Below are 16356 nucleotides of genomic sequence, written 5' to 3'. Positions count from 1 at the left end.
CCAGTGTCCAGCCCAGCATGGGGGGCTCAGTGTGGGCTAGGGCTCACCCCTTTGGGGAGGGGTCAGGAGATGCCTGGCCCAGGCTCCACCCATGCAGAATCAGGAAGCAGGTGAACCTGTGGGGACCTTGGTGACCTCCCAACCCTGCTGAGGCTGCCCGCTGACAGCCACTGGTGAGGGGGGTGACCAGCTGGTAGCTTTTTCTGAGGTGCAGATTCAGCCCTGGGGAACAGCCCTGCCAGGCCGTGAGACCTCTGCCCCGGGCGTCCACATCTCAAGGCTCTGAGCTCAGCAGCCCTGGAGCCGGCAGCCACATCAGGGATGGAGGGAGACCTGCTGGTGGCCAGTGAGCGAGCAGGGGAAGCCTGTCCTCTCCAGCCCCCAGTGTTTCCTTCCTGGGGGGTGTGGGTTTTGGAGGCATTTGGAGTCTCCCAGGATGACTTTTTTTTTTAAGCCCCTAGATGTGGTTTGGGGTTTAAGCATCAATATTTAATCTCTTGAAGTTACACATTCAAGGCCCTATCCTGCCTTCGGCTTTAGGTATGCTTAACAAACCCATTGTCTGCTTATCAGCCTGGTGAGGTCCCGTCCCCAGTAGGGGTCTTTGAACATTGCTCGATCTCATTCACTAGCCACGGGAAACATTTTGAATCCTCTGATGCTTGCTCTGTGAATGTTGTTTACTGTTTCCTTTAAAAAATGTTTTTTTTATTGTGATAAAATACACATAACATAAAATTTACCGTCTTAACTCTTTGTAAGGTCACAGCTCAGTGGCAATAGGTACATTTACATGGTTTGCAACCATCACCACCATCTACCCCAAAACTTCTCTCCCAAACTGAAACTCTGCACCCACGAAACTCCACTCCCTCTCCCCGGCCCCGCCGTCCTGCTCTCCGCGACCATGGATCCGTCCTCCCCGTGTCCACAGATCCCCTCTCCCCCGGCCCCGCTGTCCGCCTCCCTGCGATGGTGGATTTGGCTGCTCCGGGTGCCTCCCGAGTGGAGCCCTGTGGCCTTTGCGCTTCTGTGACTGGCACTCTGTGTGGTCCAGTGTCCTCAAGGCGCCTCTGTGCTCATGTCCTTCCATGCGTGATGCTTTCAGACTGACAAAACTCTTCAAGTATTAACGTAATTTTTAATGTTTACAGATTCAAGAAATTAAGCATACGGTCACGAGAGTGCAAAGTTCCGTGAAACGCTCCAGTGGTTACACGCCCCGGGGTTTCAGCTTCGACCCTGGGTGAGCTCCATGGTGTAGTGGCTTCGAGCTGGAGTTCTAAGGGCACCCCTTGAGCGCCCACGTGTCTTTGCACGTGAAGTAGGTGGCTCTCTTTAAGGTTTCTCAACTTTATTGGGAAACATCTCAGGGTTATAAAACGTCCGCCATGGGCTAAAGAGGCTGTTACTCACTGTATGTGGGGCCTGTCCTTGAGTGGGCACGGAAGGCCAGAGTCCCGACACAGGCCCCGCCTGGACTGGATTTGCTTGGTGGGTCACCTGGATCAACCAGGCCCATTTAGGAGCACTGCTCGGGGCGCTAGTGTGCGCGGCAGGGCAGGTCATGGAGTCTCCAGCCTTCAACTCGCTTTAGCCCCAGGCCATCTGAGCCATGGAGTCCACCCAGGCCCGCTGCCTGCACCCCGGGGGAGCCCTCCTGCAGCATCTCGGGCTATGACCCTGGCAGGGCTCCCGCATTCTCCCGTGTTCCTGGGCACTCGGGGCTGAGATGTTGAAATGATGTCGGATAATTCACCGGGTGCCTTCAGGGCTGGTGCTCGCCATCACTGCTTCTGAGGCAGATTTGCTTCAAGGGGAACAAGTAGGGGCTTGTTTCCTGGGCTTGGTGGGCTCCCTGCTCGTGCAGCACCCCCCGCATGACCACCCCCTCCTGGGAGCTCAGGTGGGACAGCATTCAGGAGACCACATGACCTGGGGGAGTCGGTGCCTTCTCTCACCCACCCCTTCGCTAGCCTGCCCTGCATCTCACTCCGTGTCCAGAACACGCATGGGATTCGTCCTCTCCCAGGGCCTCAGTTTCCCGGCTCTGCAGAGTGGGGGGCTGTGACTGCCTGGCCTTGGAGCTGAGGCAGAGGGGGTGGCAAGTGGCCCTGCAGAGGCAGGAGCGGACACAGGCACCCCAGGCCCTGAGTGCCTCAAGGGCAGGGACCCCAGCTCGGCACCTGTGAGGTTCCCAGCTCCTCCCGAGACAAGAATAGATAAAGTGGTAAATCAGATAAAACTCTCTTTATCTGGAGTGGATAAAAGTAAGCTTTGTCATATAATTCCTTCTGAGGCTAGCATGGTATATCAAAATATCGGAATAATCATTTAGCCTTCAGAAAATGGTAAGGCTGACAGCCAGCCTGGCCCATGGGCACCTGTCCCCACCATCTGCCTGGCCTGCGGGGGAACGTTCCCCAGCCCCTGCTGGCTCCCAACCCCTGGGCCTGGAGCCCTGTCTTCTGCCTCAGCCATGATTCCACTGCACAGGACTTTCCCAGGCACCTCTGCCCAGGCGGTTGGGGTGGACGCCCACTTGGGTGCACACTCTGTGGGGGCTGGTCCAGGACCACCCACACACAGTCTTCCCTGGTCGGATCCTGTATTCTCCTGCAAGGCCCAGTCAAGAATCTTCCCGCTGCAGTAACTCAATACATCTGAGCCCACTGTGTCTCCTGAGCACAGGGCATGGGCAGGAGAGGCCCCTGCAGCTGGAATCCGTGCCGTGAAGCCCAGGCGCGTGGCGTTTGCAGCCATTCACCAAGTTTCCAAGCCCTCACTCGCGGCCTGTGAGTACCCACCCTGCACATGGTGCTAACCAGCATCCATCACTGCTTTCTTTTTAAATTAAATTAAATTTTTTTTTTTTTTGAGACGGAGTCTTGCTCTGTCACCCAGGCTGGAGTGCAGTGGTGCGATCTCAGCTCACTGCAACCTCCACCTCCCTGGTTCAAGCAATCTGCCTGCCTCAGTCTCCTGAATAGCTGGGATTACAGGTGCACACCACCACCCACGCCCAGCTAATTTTTTCGTATTTTTAGTAGAGACGGGGTTTCACCACGTTGGCCAGACTGGTCTCGAGCTCCTGTCCTCAGGCAATCCTCCCTCCTCGGCCTCCCAAAGTGCTGGGATTGCAGGCGTGAGCCGCCGCGCCCGGCCCCACCACTGCTTTCTATGCTGTGGCCGAGGTCACCAACTGCCACTGTGATGGACGGCTGTCACCCAAACAGCACAAGAATCAAAAAGCCGTGATGGCAGATGCAGAAGGCAGCGTCACCTGTGGTCTTTTAGAAGAGCGGCCGTGAAGTGGGGTTATCTCAGCTTCCACGTCGCAGGTACCCATCACGGTGCCCCTGTGAAGGGCAGAAAAGCTGCAGGCAATTCTGTTCGGTCGCCTCTGCCTTGGAGGAAGTTTACAGTTTGTTTGTTTTTTTCTTGAAAGTTTAAAGCTTTCAACCTGGGCCTGGCGGCTGCAGGGTCAGCAGATCTGGTCCTGCCTATGGCCCCCTTCCCTCCTCAGGCCTCCATTTGCACATCTGAGAGTGGGGGGAGTGCAGCACCTTCCGTGCAGGTCACTGAGAGGCTGGGGCAGTGGCATGGATTCAGGTGCATGACTTGTAGACATGGCTGTCGCTTGGCTGAACGGTGGCCCATGAGGTGTCTGTGTCCTTGTCCTGTGAACAAGTTAGGTTGTGTGGCCAAAGGGGCTTTGCAGGGTGACTGAGGGATGGCTCATAGGAGGGGAGGTTGTCCTGGGTTACCCAGGTGAGCCCTTACTGTGATTGTGAAGGTTCTAAGAGAAGCAGGAGGATCTGAGTTGGAGAAGGAGACGGGAGGATGGAAGCCAAGCTCGGCGACGGGAAAGCTGCTGTGCCGCCCTCACTGCAGCCCTATCCCTGCTCACATGCACCGAGACCAGAGCCTGGCAAGTTGTCTCATACCGAGGGTCAAAGGGGGTCTAGGACCCAGCCTCCAGGGACCCCAGCTGTGCTGGGTCGGGGAACCAGGCTGCAGTTCTGTGTCTCCTCCTCAGTTTACCCCAATTGTGACTTCAGAAGCCCTTGGAGCCTCAGTTTCCCTACCTGTAGCACGTGTTTGATGATAGTGTGGCAGTGATGTCGCAGCCTGGCAGGGTCTCGTGGGGGTCTGTGTTACTGTCTGCAAAGCACTGGCTGGGCCGGTGGTCAGTGAGCAGGGGCGTGGGTACCGGGCAGTGGCCTGCAGCCCCAGGGGCACTTCCTGTTGCTGGGCAGACAGCAACTTAGTGGATCCTCCCCAGGGCCCCTGGTGGGTGGTGGGTTTTGCCACATCTTTGCAGGAGATGGCACTGGGAGCTTCTGGCTTATCCAAGGCCTCAGGGTGAAGTTGACGCTCGCTCCTGACTCCCTGCTGGACGTCAGGTGACACTTCCCTCCACAGCCTGGGAAGAAGCACCTGTGGGCCACTTCTTTGTGTTGATGAGGAAACTGAGGCAGGGGAGCTGCCTGGGTCACCAGTGGGCACTGCATCTCCATGTGCAGATGGTGCCCTGGCCCTCTCTGCACCCTGTGGGCCTGGGGAGCAGGCAGGTGGCATCTTCTGCTCCAGGCAACCCTGCTCTGCTTCCTCATGGCTGAGGCAGGCTGTGTCTAATCTCACTTCCCTGCTCACTGCAAATCAAAACAAACAGACATCCAGGAGGATTAAGTGTAGCAGTCATGGCAGAGGGAGCCCTGGTGGGGTGGAGAGAGCCAACAGTTGCACCAGCAAGGGGCAGAGACCCAGCCCAGCCTTGGGGGCTGCAGGGTGTGGGGCCAGGGCCTGTGGCTTGGCACAAAGGTTCTTCTAAGAACCTGGAGGGAACCCTGCTCCGGCAGTGGGCAGCATGCTCTGTGCAAGGTGGGCCAGTGTGAGCCCATTCCCAGTGCCCAGAATGGTGCCCAGTGCAGATGGGCACTCACCCTTCCAACCAACCTTTGCTTGTGTCCCCGTGAGATCCACAGATTCACCCTGTGGAGGGCTCCCCACAGGGTTGGCCCGGAGGCTCCAGTTGTGTCTGTTGAACAAATTATGCTGCATCCACCCCGTGTTAGCACTGTGCGGATTATGGTCCCAGAGACAGATGAGAGCAGGGGTGGTCAGTGTAGGAGCACCCGGAGGGAGCTTGGCAGGGCCTGGACATCCTGTCCAAGCTGGCCAGGAAGAGTCCTCAGAGCCAAAGCAGTGTGGAGGGTGGCGGTGCAGAGAGGGTCCCTGGCTGGAAGCACTGCATTTGCAAATGCCAGGCAGCTTATGCAGCCAGAGCTTCGGGCAGGTGGGAATCAGGGGTACTGAGGCCCAAGGAAGGGCAGGGCTGCATGCCAGCCTTCCAGGTGCTCCTGGGAACCACATGGCTGATCAGACTTGTGCTTTGGGTCGAACGTCCCAGTGGGGGAGTAACCTCAGGGAGCAGAGGAAGGGATATGGTGGTGGGGATGAAGCAGCAGCATTGGGGCTTAGAGATTAAATGAAGGAAGTCCCATGAGGCTGATCAGCTACTGTGCACCAGGCTACGTCCTGGGCGTGAACTGCAGCCCACAGCCCCACTCTTGGGGTGCTCATGGTCTAGGGGGTGGACAACAGACTCTGGTCCCAGCGGTGATACTTGAGTATAAAGGACACAGTTGGGGTGTTGTGGGGGCCAGGGTCAGACATCAGAGCTGGCCTCTGCCTATGAGACAGGGCCCGCCAGCAGGACCCTGAAGCTGGGCTTTTAGGCTGGGCAGCAGCAGGTACACGGGCCCTGAGGTGGGCCGGGCCAGGCACAGTCAGGACTGGCAACAAGGGCCAGGAGGAGCTGGGGTGGTCTGGGGCCATCGTGGTATAATACTGGGGCACAACATGGAGGGTTCACTGACTGGCTGGGTGTGTGGGCTGGGGGTGCCAAGGGTGGAGGTGGGCACCGTGGTCAGGGGGAGATGAGGATGGATGGGCAGGGTGCAGACAGGGGCTGGCTGGGGTCGGCTCTGCAGGTAGAGCTGACCAGTGTGGCAGGGATGGGGTGTCGGTGAGGCAGGTGGCTGAGGAAATGGTAGCTGCAGGTTTTGGCCCCAGTCCCAGCAGTGGGACTACGGCTGTGGGGAGGGAGGAACCCAGGGAGGGGGCCTGAGCAGGGTCGTTAGCTGAGTGAGTCCTCAAGGGCCTTTGGGTAGGGCTGCCAGAGGCCAGGAAAGGATTACCCTGTCCACAGGAGCTTGGGGAAGGGGGTGGGGGGCCAGAGCCCCACCTTCCCCAGAAACCTCCATGCAGCGGGAGGTTGAGCCGAGGCAGGCCGTGCTGGGAGGTAGCCTGTGTGTTGGGGGCTCCGGGGGCCTGGGGAGGGTGGGCTGGGCTGTACACATCTGGACAGGTGGAAGAGGATGGGTCCTGGGTGGGGCTGACTTCAGGAGGCTGGGTGAGAGGCAATGCAGGGGGCCTTCTGGCTGTCCTGGGGTGGGTTAGAAGCCACTCAGGATGGCAGGATCTCAGGGAGTGGAGGGGGCCTGGGGCATCCTGTTGCCGGGCAGAGGATCTATGCTGGGGCCCCCAGGGTCTGTGTGTGGCTTTCTCTGTTTGTGTCTCCCCCTGGGGGCCATGTGGCCACTTCCTGGCTCTCCGGTCGCTGAGGATCCATGGGGGTCCTTGGAGTCTCCGGAGCCTGAGGGAATCTCCCCAGAGGCGGGAGGAAGGCCGGGCGGGCCCTGGAGGGTACATTTGCAGTGGCAGCAGCTCCTTATCTTTATGGTTCCGGGGATCAGAGAAGGCGGCCCGTCTTTTCCCTGCGTGCCCACAGGCACAGAATGTTGGCCCCAGGGTGGGGCTCTGTGCACCTTCTCTTTCATGAGTTCTGTGGCTCGGCCTCCGGGCCTTGGGGAGGAGGAAGTGAAACTGGAGGAGAGCGGCCCACAGCCTGCAGCCTGGAGGCTCCTCTGGGAAGCAGACGCTTGGTGCAGGTGTCAGGACCCCCACCTGGCGGGCTGGCTTCCATGCTGTGACCACCAACACCCCTGCCCTGGGCCCTGAACTCCTGGACAGGGGGCCGCTGACTGCTCTCTGGAAGTGATTGGTAAAATCAGCTTTGCAGAGACACAATTACACGCCGCAGTTCACTTATGGAAAGTGGGCCCCTTGTGGCTCTAGGACATTCAGAGTTGTGTAGCCATCACCACTATCCGCAGCCAGAATGTGTAATTACCCCAAAAGAAAACCCCATGGCCATAGCAGTCCCGCCCTGGAGCAGCCACCAGCCTGCTTTCTGTTTCTGGGGCTCTGGCTGTCCAGGGCGTAGCCACACTGCAGGTGGTCAGCAGGTGGTCACCTGTCTGTGTCTGGCCTTGGTGCCATGTTTCTAGGACCCATCCACATGGCGGCATGTGTTGGTGCTTCGTCCCTTCCCGCGGCGGGACGGCATCCCTTGTGCGGACCTACCTCGAGTGTGTGCTCACCAGCTAATGGACGACTGGGTTTTCGAAGCACTGTCTGTTCCTACCTGGGGCGGGGCTGAGGCCAGGGGCCCCTCCACTCCCCGGGTGCATCTGTGGGATGCGCGGAGGCCGTGATGCTGACTGCCGTGTCCCTGTCTTGCAGCTTCCTCATCGTCCTGGTCTGCCTCATCTTCAGTGTGCTGTCCACCATTGAGCAGTATGCCGCCCTGGCCACGGGGACTCTCTTCTGGATGGTACGTAGCGTCTGAGGGCGTGGCTGGATGTCATGGCTGCCCTGGAAGCTGGCATCTCCCTGGCGCTGGGCCCCATAAGGTGGGGTAGAGCCGCTCCCGGCCCCTTGCCCACACATTGGCCCTGCCCTGATACAGGGGGCACCTCCCCAGCCCCCACACTTGCCAAGTGACTCAGGATGTATGTGCCACAGGCGAGGGGGACCAAGGACTGAGAGGAGCCTGGAGCTGGTGGTCTGAAAGGGCTTCCTGGAGGAGGGGCTTCCAAGCTGGGCTGGAAGGAAGGAAGGAGGAGGTAGGGTAGAACTGGCATTGTGGCCAGCAAAGGCCTGCCTGAGCCTTCGTGCACAGTGTCCCTGGGGTCTGGGTGACTCTGCTCCTGGGTTATGGCTGGCACATGGGCCCTGCTGGTGTCCCAGCAGCAACCCCCACCCCAGGCACCTGGATGGTCCCTTCCATCGGCCTGAGTGGTGTCTGTGCCATTTCTGCCGGGCAGGTGCTGAGAGCAGGGCAGGGCAGGCTCATAGCCTGGTGGGAAACCCCAAAGTTCATCTGGCTGTGAGGCTGCCCGGAAGGCGGGGTGCAGGGGGCCAGCTGTGTCTGGGGCCCACGGGGTCCCCACGGAAGCCGCCTGAATGTGGGCCATGGGCAGCAGGACTCCGGCAGGACTGGGTCCAGCACCTCTCCGTGGCTGGGCTTTTGTGTTTTCCTGTCTTGTCGTGGAATATTTCCAGTATCTGCAAAGGAAGAGAGAGTCACGACTCAACTCCCGGCATGCACGGGCAGATCTGGGCTGGTTTCATGCTGCTTTTTGGCGCCGTGTCTTCCTGGCCAGGGGAGCCTGTCCCTCCGGGCTCCAGAGTCCTCTCACGATGGCCTCAGCAGTGGTGTCAGTCTCATTTCTAGGGAGTCCGTTTTACCTTTCCTTTGTTGCTTCTGGACCTTGAGCCATAGCTGAAAGAATTCACCTGTGGTTTCCTCCAGCCCTGACCAGGTTAACTGTGTGTGCTCCATGGTGGCTGGGAGTTTCCTGGTTAAGTGGTGTGAGGCACAGGCCTGCTGTCACTCTTCCTTCGTCTTCCCAGTTCTCCCAGCGCCATGTTTTCCATAGTCCATCTGTCCTGCCTGACTGAAGGGGCCGTCTTCTCTGTAAACCAGACGTCCAGAGGCAGTAGGAAGGGTCTGCTTTGGGGTTTTTCTATTCTGTCCCACTGGTCTGCTGGACTTTTCCTTTACCAGGGCCCTACCGACTTGGTGGTCCCGGTACTAAAGTCAATTTCATGATGCCACTTTGTGCCTCGGCAGGGCTTTCTTTTTCAGGGGTTTGCTGGTGGTGCTTGCAGCCTTGCTTTTCCCAGTGAACGTTGCCATCACCTTATCCAGCCCCGGGAAGAAACTCGAAGGCAGTGGGTGAATGAACTGGGGGAGACTGACACCTCGGTGGCCTCCAGGAGCGTGGTGTGTGTGTGTTTATGGGCAGCATTTTATGGTTTCGTTATGCAGATTTCAGGCAGTTTTTAAGTCTATTCCTGATAATAATAATATTGATGAGAATAAGGTGTTATTGTTGCCATCACATAGGGAGTTTCGTCTGTCATGTTTTCCAGGCACTTTTCTGGCACCTGCGAAAGCTGTTAATTTCTGCTACAGCCTGTGGCCCCGCTACTTCTCATGATGTGGTCGTAGAAGTTTTTCCCTCTGTCCTTTGCATCTTTTGCCTTTCCAGATAAGGGATGCCTGCCAGGAGGGCAGATTGCTGCTTGGGTCTGTCCAGAGCTGGGGGTGGTGCCTGCGGCCAGCTGGACCCTCCTGGCTTCCGTGGGCAGGCTGGCTGCTGGGCGGGGGGTGTGCACCTCCCGTGCTCAGGAAGGGCCCTTCAGGTCCGATGCCTGGCGTGGTTTTACGGTGACCGTGTGGATTCTGGTCAGGGGTCTTTCCTGCTTCTGTGAGGTGCTCCTGTCAGTGAAGGGCCCGCCTTGCCTTCCTGGAACAAACCCCCTTGGTCCTGGCATGTGAGTTTCATGTCCTATCACATTGTACTCTCATACTTTGTTCAGACTTTTGCACTGCCCCTGTGAAGTGGGGTGTGTGTGTCGTCTTGTGGTGCCATCTTGGTTGGGGCAAGGCCGTCCTTCCCCCACACGGCGATGTCCAATAGCCTTGGCAGCATGGGCCTTATGTTTTATGGGGTCCCCAAGGTACCTGTCCAGGATCCCCAAGTCCTCCTCACCCACCACAGACCTGGCTCTCAGGTGAGCACCCAGCCAAGTCTCTGGCCATGTCTAGCAGGAGGATGTTCTGCCCTGGCCAACTGACAGGGTTGGCTCAACTGCAGGAGTGGGCACGGCATGTCCTTTGCTGGTTCTGCCATGGGGGCTGGGTCTGTGGGGGATCCCTGACCTGGTAGTTGTCCCTGGAGGGCCTGGGGCCAAGGATGCCAGTGCTTCCCAGGCTGTGAGAGCCGCGCTGCCAAACATTCCCCTGGAGGGTCTCCGTGTGAAGCCCTTTGTACCTCTGCAGGTGTGTGTACATGTGTGTATGTGAGTGCCCATATGCACAGGAATGTGTACACGTGTGGCTGTGTGTACACACGTGTGTGTTTATGGGTGAGCTGTGTTCTTAAGTGTGCATCTGTATCTGAGTATTATGTAAGTGTGCATGCACATGAGCACGTGAGGACTTTCATGCATGTTTGGCTCTGTTTCAATGTGTGTACATGTGCGCATGTGTATCTGAGCATGTACATGTGTGAATGTGGCCACATATAGGCACATTGTACTGTGTGCCTGTGAGCATGTATTGTATGTTTATGCATGGCTGTGTTGTGTGTATTTATGTATAGATATGTGTGGCTGTGTGTGTACCTATGTGTATGTATGTGTGTTCATGCCTGTGTTGTGTGTGAGACGTGAGATCCTGCCTGTCCTGTCCCTCACGTACTAACTTGGATCTGGGTGGTTAGCCCCTTGCCCCCCAGGTGGCCTGGGACTTGCTTGATTTTAAATGGAGCCCCGGTGCTAACGTGAGCCCACCCAGGTGCCCCTGCCCAGCCAGGACTGTCTGTCAGCACCACAGCGTCCAAGTTCAGGTCCTGACTTCCTAGGTGGTTATCTCCCAGGCAGCTGGGAGGGCGAAGCCTAGAGAAGCCTGCACCCAGGCCCGACCTGTAGGGACCTTCAGACGTGCCTTGGGCTCCACATGCCCGTCTGCAGTTCAAGAATTAGACGTGCCCTGGGTTCCACCTGTCCATCTACAGCTCAAGAATTAGACGTGCCCTGGGCTCAACATGTCCGTCTGCAGCTCTAGAATCACCAGAGCAACCCAGGGCCCCCGTGCAGCATCTAAACCAGGCAGGGGACAGGGGCATGGAGCAGACCAGGTAGGGTTGCTCCCTAGGATGCAGCCCTGCCCAGGCAGGAGGGCAGACCCTAGATTTCAAGGCACAGTGCTGAGCTGTGCCCCCAGGGAAGCCTCCAAGATGGTCCTCATCCCGGCAGCCCTGCCCACTGTCCGCGCATCCCTGGGGTCTGTGCGCCACCTGGTGGCTATTTGCTGAACTGTGGCCACAAACCCCAGGTCAGCAGGAACCAGGCCTTTCACTGCCCTGCAGCTCCCTCTCCTCTGGGATGGCATGGCAGAGAAGCAGCCCACAGCCCCAAGCAGAGAGCCCCCTTTCTGCTGTAGTCCCCCTTGCAGTCCCCTCTGCCTTTTCCACTGCTTGGAAGGCAGAGACCCTGGCCGCCTCCCTTGTCCCTTCTTCTGTCATGCCAGCTGCCTTCCTGCCACACCTGCGTCTCACCAGGCAACCCTGCAAACAGCAGCTGGGGAGGACTTTCTAAGACAAAAACCGGATCATCCCAGAAGTTCCCTGTGACGTTTAGGCTACATTCCCCAAGGTGCCACGTTCAGGCCCGTCACCCATAACACTCCCCACTCTACCTCCCCCAGCCTGGGCTCACTCACTCCAGGCCAAGCCTTGGACATTCCTGGCTGCCCCAGGGCCTTTGCATGCCCTCTGCCCTGGACCTGGCTGTCGTTGGGAGTGTCAGCACTCAGCCTTTTGTCAGGTTTCAGGCCTCTGCTTGGCACTATCTTGCACACCATCCCCGCCGACCTGCCCTGTTCTGGGGTTGGTGCGGCTCTGGGAGGCTCACAAGCATCTGTCTGCCTCAGGCCATTCCACACTCCCTGAGGGTGGGACCCCATGGCTGCGCTAACCCCACAGGCTCCGCATGGTGCTTCCTGGCCGTGCATGTCCCTCCCTGCATGTCCCTCCCTGCATCAAGTCCATAGGCCAGAGTTGCCCGACGAGGACGCCCCAGCTTGGTATGTGCTCCCGGCTTCAGCTGCCCCTGCATGATGGAGACACCTTCCCACTCGCCTTGCCACACTTCCCAGCAGTCTCTCGAAGCACTGGCCACGTGGAGACAAATCCTTCAAGGGGATTTGAGGGTCCAGCTGTCAGTCATGGCCATGGTGAGGGCACGTTGGGGACACAGCAGAGACTGAGGCAGCCGTGGGCCCGGCCTTGAGAGGCGGATGTACAGACACATCAAAGGCAGGGCCGAGACTGAGGCGTGGGCTCTGGGTGGGGAGACAGTGACCACTTGCTTGGAGGAGGGGGTGCTCAGGTGGGAGGGGCACAGTGAGAAGGAGGTAAGCTGGTGCTGGCAGGGCAGGCAGGGACCCCTCCCAGGGCTCACAGCTTCCAGAGGACAGCAGGCGCAGGGCTGTGGGGATCAGAGCACAGGCAGAAGTCGGGGACTTCCTGGGGAAGGGCCTGACAGCAGGTTCCCGAGGCTTCAGGCCTTGGAGGAGTGAGGAGGGCTGTTGGGTTGACTCCAGCAGAGGAAGGCTGTGCAGGGTTGCAGGAAGGACGGTTGGGGGCGCTGGGGGGAGGTACGAGAAGCAAAGGTGTTTGCAGCCCTTGGGGCCAGGCGGCGGGAACGCCTGCAGACGCCAGAGGGCGCTCGTATTACATGCAACTCAGGAGCTGCTGGCACCCACCAAGGAGTGCTGAGCGCGGGGAGCCCAAACCACAGCCTTGGGGAACCCAGGAGGGGCCGGACGAGTGCAGGACCCGCATGAAGGATTCCGAGAGCACGATGTTTAAATGTTGGGGAAAAAGTTGATCAAAGCGGTGTGTTCCCAGGGAGCCCCTGTTTTCTCGTTTCTTTTCGTACGCCCAGCTTTGCAGTGCCAGAAAGCTGTTATCTCAGCACTGCTAAGGAAACCCCAGCGCGGCCTCGGAGGGATTAGGCATTCTGCTGAACCAGGGATATGCGGTGGGCCTGAAAAAGCCATTTCGGGAGGAATCTGGTCTCGGCTGGGGTCCGGCCGGCACCGTGAACAGCACGTGAACACCACGTCGGAAATCTGCTGGGGCAGGGAGATTTCCTCAAGGCCTCCCAGGGAGGAAAGCCACTTCCTGGGCTGCAAAGAGGGCCCCAACCTGGTTTCTGAATTCAGAGGGGGCTGTGTGTGCACGTGTGTACGTACATGCATGTGCACGTCTGTGTGCCCATGTCTGTGGAAGTGGCACACGTGTGCATGTGTGCACTCAGTGTACGTGTGTGTGCCTGTAGGTAGCTCCCTGCGCACATGCGTACACATATGCCTGGTGTGTGTGTGCACTCGTGTGTCTGACGTGTGTGTGCTTTGTGTGTTCTTGCCTGGGAAGGAGTTCCCGGTTTGGGTGGCTCTCCTGTTTCTTGCCGAGGCCGGCTGCTGCCAGAAACTGGCCCCCTGCTCTCTGCAATGAGACCCTGCCCTGGCCCAGGTGAGGGCCTGGCTTTTGTCTCCAGGATCATAGCTTTTGTCAAACCCCACACAAAGAGAGAGGCACTCAAAAGCACAACACAAACACGGCTAGTCCGCGCCTTTGGTGGTGAACATACCAGGGAATTGTCCTGCAATGCCTGTGGTTAAAAAACCCCGTGAGCTGCGGCCCCGGAGGCCTAGGGGATGAGGTCATCGCTGCGGCTTCCTCCCCTCTGCTGAGGCTCCCTCCGCCCCGCCCGGTGGCCCACCCCTCCCGCCAGCTGAAGCCTCCACTGCCTGGGTTTCTGCTGCCCCTTCAGCACAGAGCGAGGCCTCAGTTTCCCTCCCAGCTCAGAGCAAGGCCTCAGTTTCCCTCCCAGCAGCAAAGTGAGACCCTGTAGAGTCTCTGGGCCTCCGTGACGGCCCTGGGCGGCGCCCTCTCTGTGGAACAAGGTCGGGTCCTGTCCTCAGCGCCCTGGCCTCCGCTTGCTCAGGGCGCCCGCAGCCCGCAGGTCCTCACCTGGTGTTTTCCACCTGGGACCCGCAGCTGCTCTGATGAGGAGCCTGCTCTGCGCGCGGCCTCGGGCGGTTTCCCGCAGCACCGTTTCTGCCGCTGCCGGGAAAAGACGCAGAGGCAAAGGCACCTTTGCCCGGGTTGGGGAACCAGTGGGTGACTCAGGATTTTCCTCAACCCACCCCGAGGTCTGATTCCCTCTGCAGCTGCCGCCCGCTAAGGGTTCTCTTCCTCCCTGCCTGCCTCGCCCTGCCTGGTGAGCTCCTATGGGTCTGACGAAGCCCCATCCTGCACACTTGCTTCAGGGGCGACTCCCCACTAGACTGGCTGCCGGAGGACGGCGGTCCCCACTCCCTCCTCAGGGCTGCAGGGTGTTCTGAGAAGAGTCGTGTCCCTCTGTGGGGCTGTGGGCTCACTTGTCTTTTTGTCCCTGTCACTCGGGAGCTACCCAGCCAAGACCGATCCCCACCACCCAGGGCACTCTGAGGCTTCAGAACGCAGTCATCGTCTCCCTGGCAGGGTTGTTTCCACCTGCATTTGTTCAGCCAGCAAATCTTTATTAAGCACCTACTGTGTGCCAGGAGCTATGTGCAAGCAGACCATGGGCTCATGAAAGGCAGAGCTGGACTGAGATTCTGCACCGCTGAGATCCTCACTGTAGGGCCCTGTGTATGTGCGGGCCGGAGCCCTGGTTCTTGTCTGCACTGAGCCCCTGGAGCTAGGCCCAGAGGACTTGACAGATGTGGGCCCTCCGTCTGCACAGCCCCCCAGGGCACGGGGCGGCCTGCAGCTCTGCCCAGCCAGACTTGAGGTCACTGCCCTGTGAGCCTGTAGGAGAAACTTCTCACTCATCTGTCCTGAGACCCTGCCTGGAGCCCACCCCAGGGAGGCAGAGGCTCTCGGGGCCTGTTCAGGGTGAAAGGACGCTAGACAGTGGCCTGCAGGCTTTGGGCGGATAAGGGTAGCGAAGGTGAAAGTGGACCAGGGGCAGGTGGAGCAGGGTAGGCCCAAGTGTCTGTCTGGGGCAGTTGGGGACACCCAGGTGGGCTGAGCTTCAGCTGCCACCCAGCTTCAGCTGCAAGGCTCCTCCCGGGTCAGGGTCGACCCCTGATGTCCCGGCAAGAGTTCCAAGAACAAAGGCTCAGAATCCACCAAGCGGAACTTGAAGCCACGGCCCTGTGGGGACAGGAGAAGTGACGTGGCCGGCTCCCAGAGTCCAGTGTTGATCACTGAGGACCACCGGATACAAGTCCCTCCTGCCTTCCCCTTTAGTGACACTGAAGCTGTTGAAATCCCCATCCACCAGGAGCTCCTGGTCCTGGGGAGCCCTGTGCAACCCACTCACTGCCTTTCAGAGCCCTGTGGCGTCTCTCTCATGTGCTGGCTGTAGAGCTTCCTAAAAGCATCTCTGTCACCGACTCTGCACCTGAGAGAGGGCGGTCAGGTGACTGGTACCTCCTGAAGACCCGGGACCAGCCCCCCTGCCTCTGGGAATCCATCAAAATGCTCCTTTCTGAGGCCGCTTTGCTGGGCATAGGATCAGCCTTGTTCTGGGAGCTGTTTAGGAGAGGAACCCTGGCGTTGCTTCTCCCCAGAGGTAGCCTGTGCTTGTGATGGGCGCCCTGCCTCGAGTGTTCTGCTTTGGGGTGTGGGATGCACAGCTGGGGGGCAGGGGCGCTGATGAAGCCACGGTCTCAGAGCCTGAGGCCCACGGGGCATGGCATGAAGACCCGGTGGTTCTGCTTCCCCGGGACAGCCTTGGTCCAGCCTCACTGGCCACATGCTCTGCCTAGCACACCCGCTGCTGTCCCCAGCCACCCAGCCCCATGCACAGGCCAGGGGCTGCTGAAGGAAGGCTGGCCCGCTCCCTGCCTGTGACAGGAGCTCAGGCTGAGGGCAGGGCAGCAGGGGTGCTCAGCTGGGCCGTGTTAAGGGATTCTAGAAATTTCCTGCTGTGCCAGGCTGCAGCAGACTCCGGCCCCACCAGGCTTCCTGTACGTGGTGATAAACATACCATCCACACTGCCTGCGGCTCTTACAGGAGTCTCTCATGCACCATTGCTCAACCCCCGAGAGTTATGGAAGGAAGGGAGGCTGGGGTGGGTGCCCCGAGTGCCTTGTTAGAGTGGGGGCTGGTGCTGCCTTGCCCCATGGGGTGGCTAGCAGGGCTCAGCAGTTGCCTGGCCTGCGGAGGCAGAGGACCTGGGGAGACATGCTGCGGCCTCCCAGCGAGACGCTGAGGGTTGGGAGGGTAAAATGTGATTCTGAGGCCACCCGCTACAGCCTCTTGGGACCTCCCTCTCAGGCGGGTCTGGAAACCAACAGAGCTGGTTTGGGCCACAGCAGTGGCTTCCCAGGCTGTGCTTCAAAACCGGACACAGGGCGTGGCTCTCCCTCCCAGCCT

The 16356-nt window shown here is 59.2% G+C and overlaps 1 protein-coding gene across 4 annotated transcripts in view; it reads left to right on the top strand.

Moving 5' to 3' along the window:
• KCNQ1 (potassium voltage-gated channel subfamily Q member 1) overlaps positions 1–16356 on the top strand; it is a 404394-nt gene that overhangs the window by 74717 nt on the left and 313321 nt on the right. For all 4 annotated transcript variants that reach the window (XM_055271769.2, XM_055271764.2, XM_055271779.2 and 1 more), the window contains exon 2: positions 7591–7681. In XM_055271769.2, coding sequence (XP_055127744.2) covers positions 7591–7681 — 91 coding nt within the window. The remainder of the gene's footprint in view (positions 1–7590; positions 7682–16356) is intronic.

The sequence above is a fragment of the Symphalangus syndactylus genome, chromosome 1 (genome assembly GCF_028878055.3).
Source record: "Symphalangus syndactylus isolate Jambi chromosome 1, NHGRI_mSymSyn1-v2.1_pri, whole genome shotgun sequence".
NCBI lineage: Eukaryota > Metazoa > Chordata > Mammalia > Primates > Hylobatidae > Symphalangus > Symphalangus syndactylus.
Note: the sequence above shows the minus strand (reverse complement) of the source record. Positions and strands in the feature narration are given on the sequence as shown.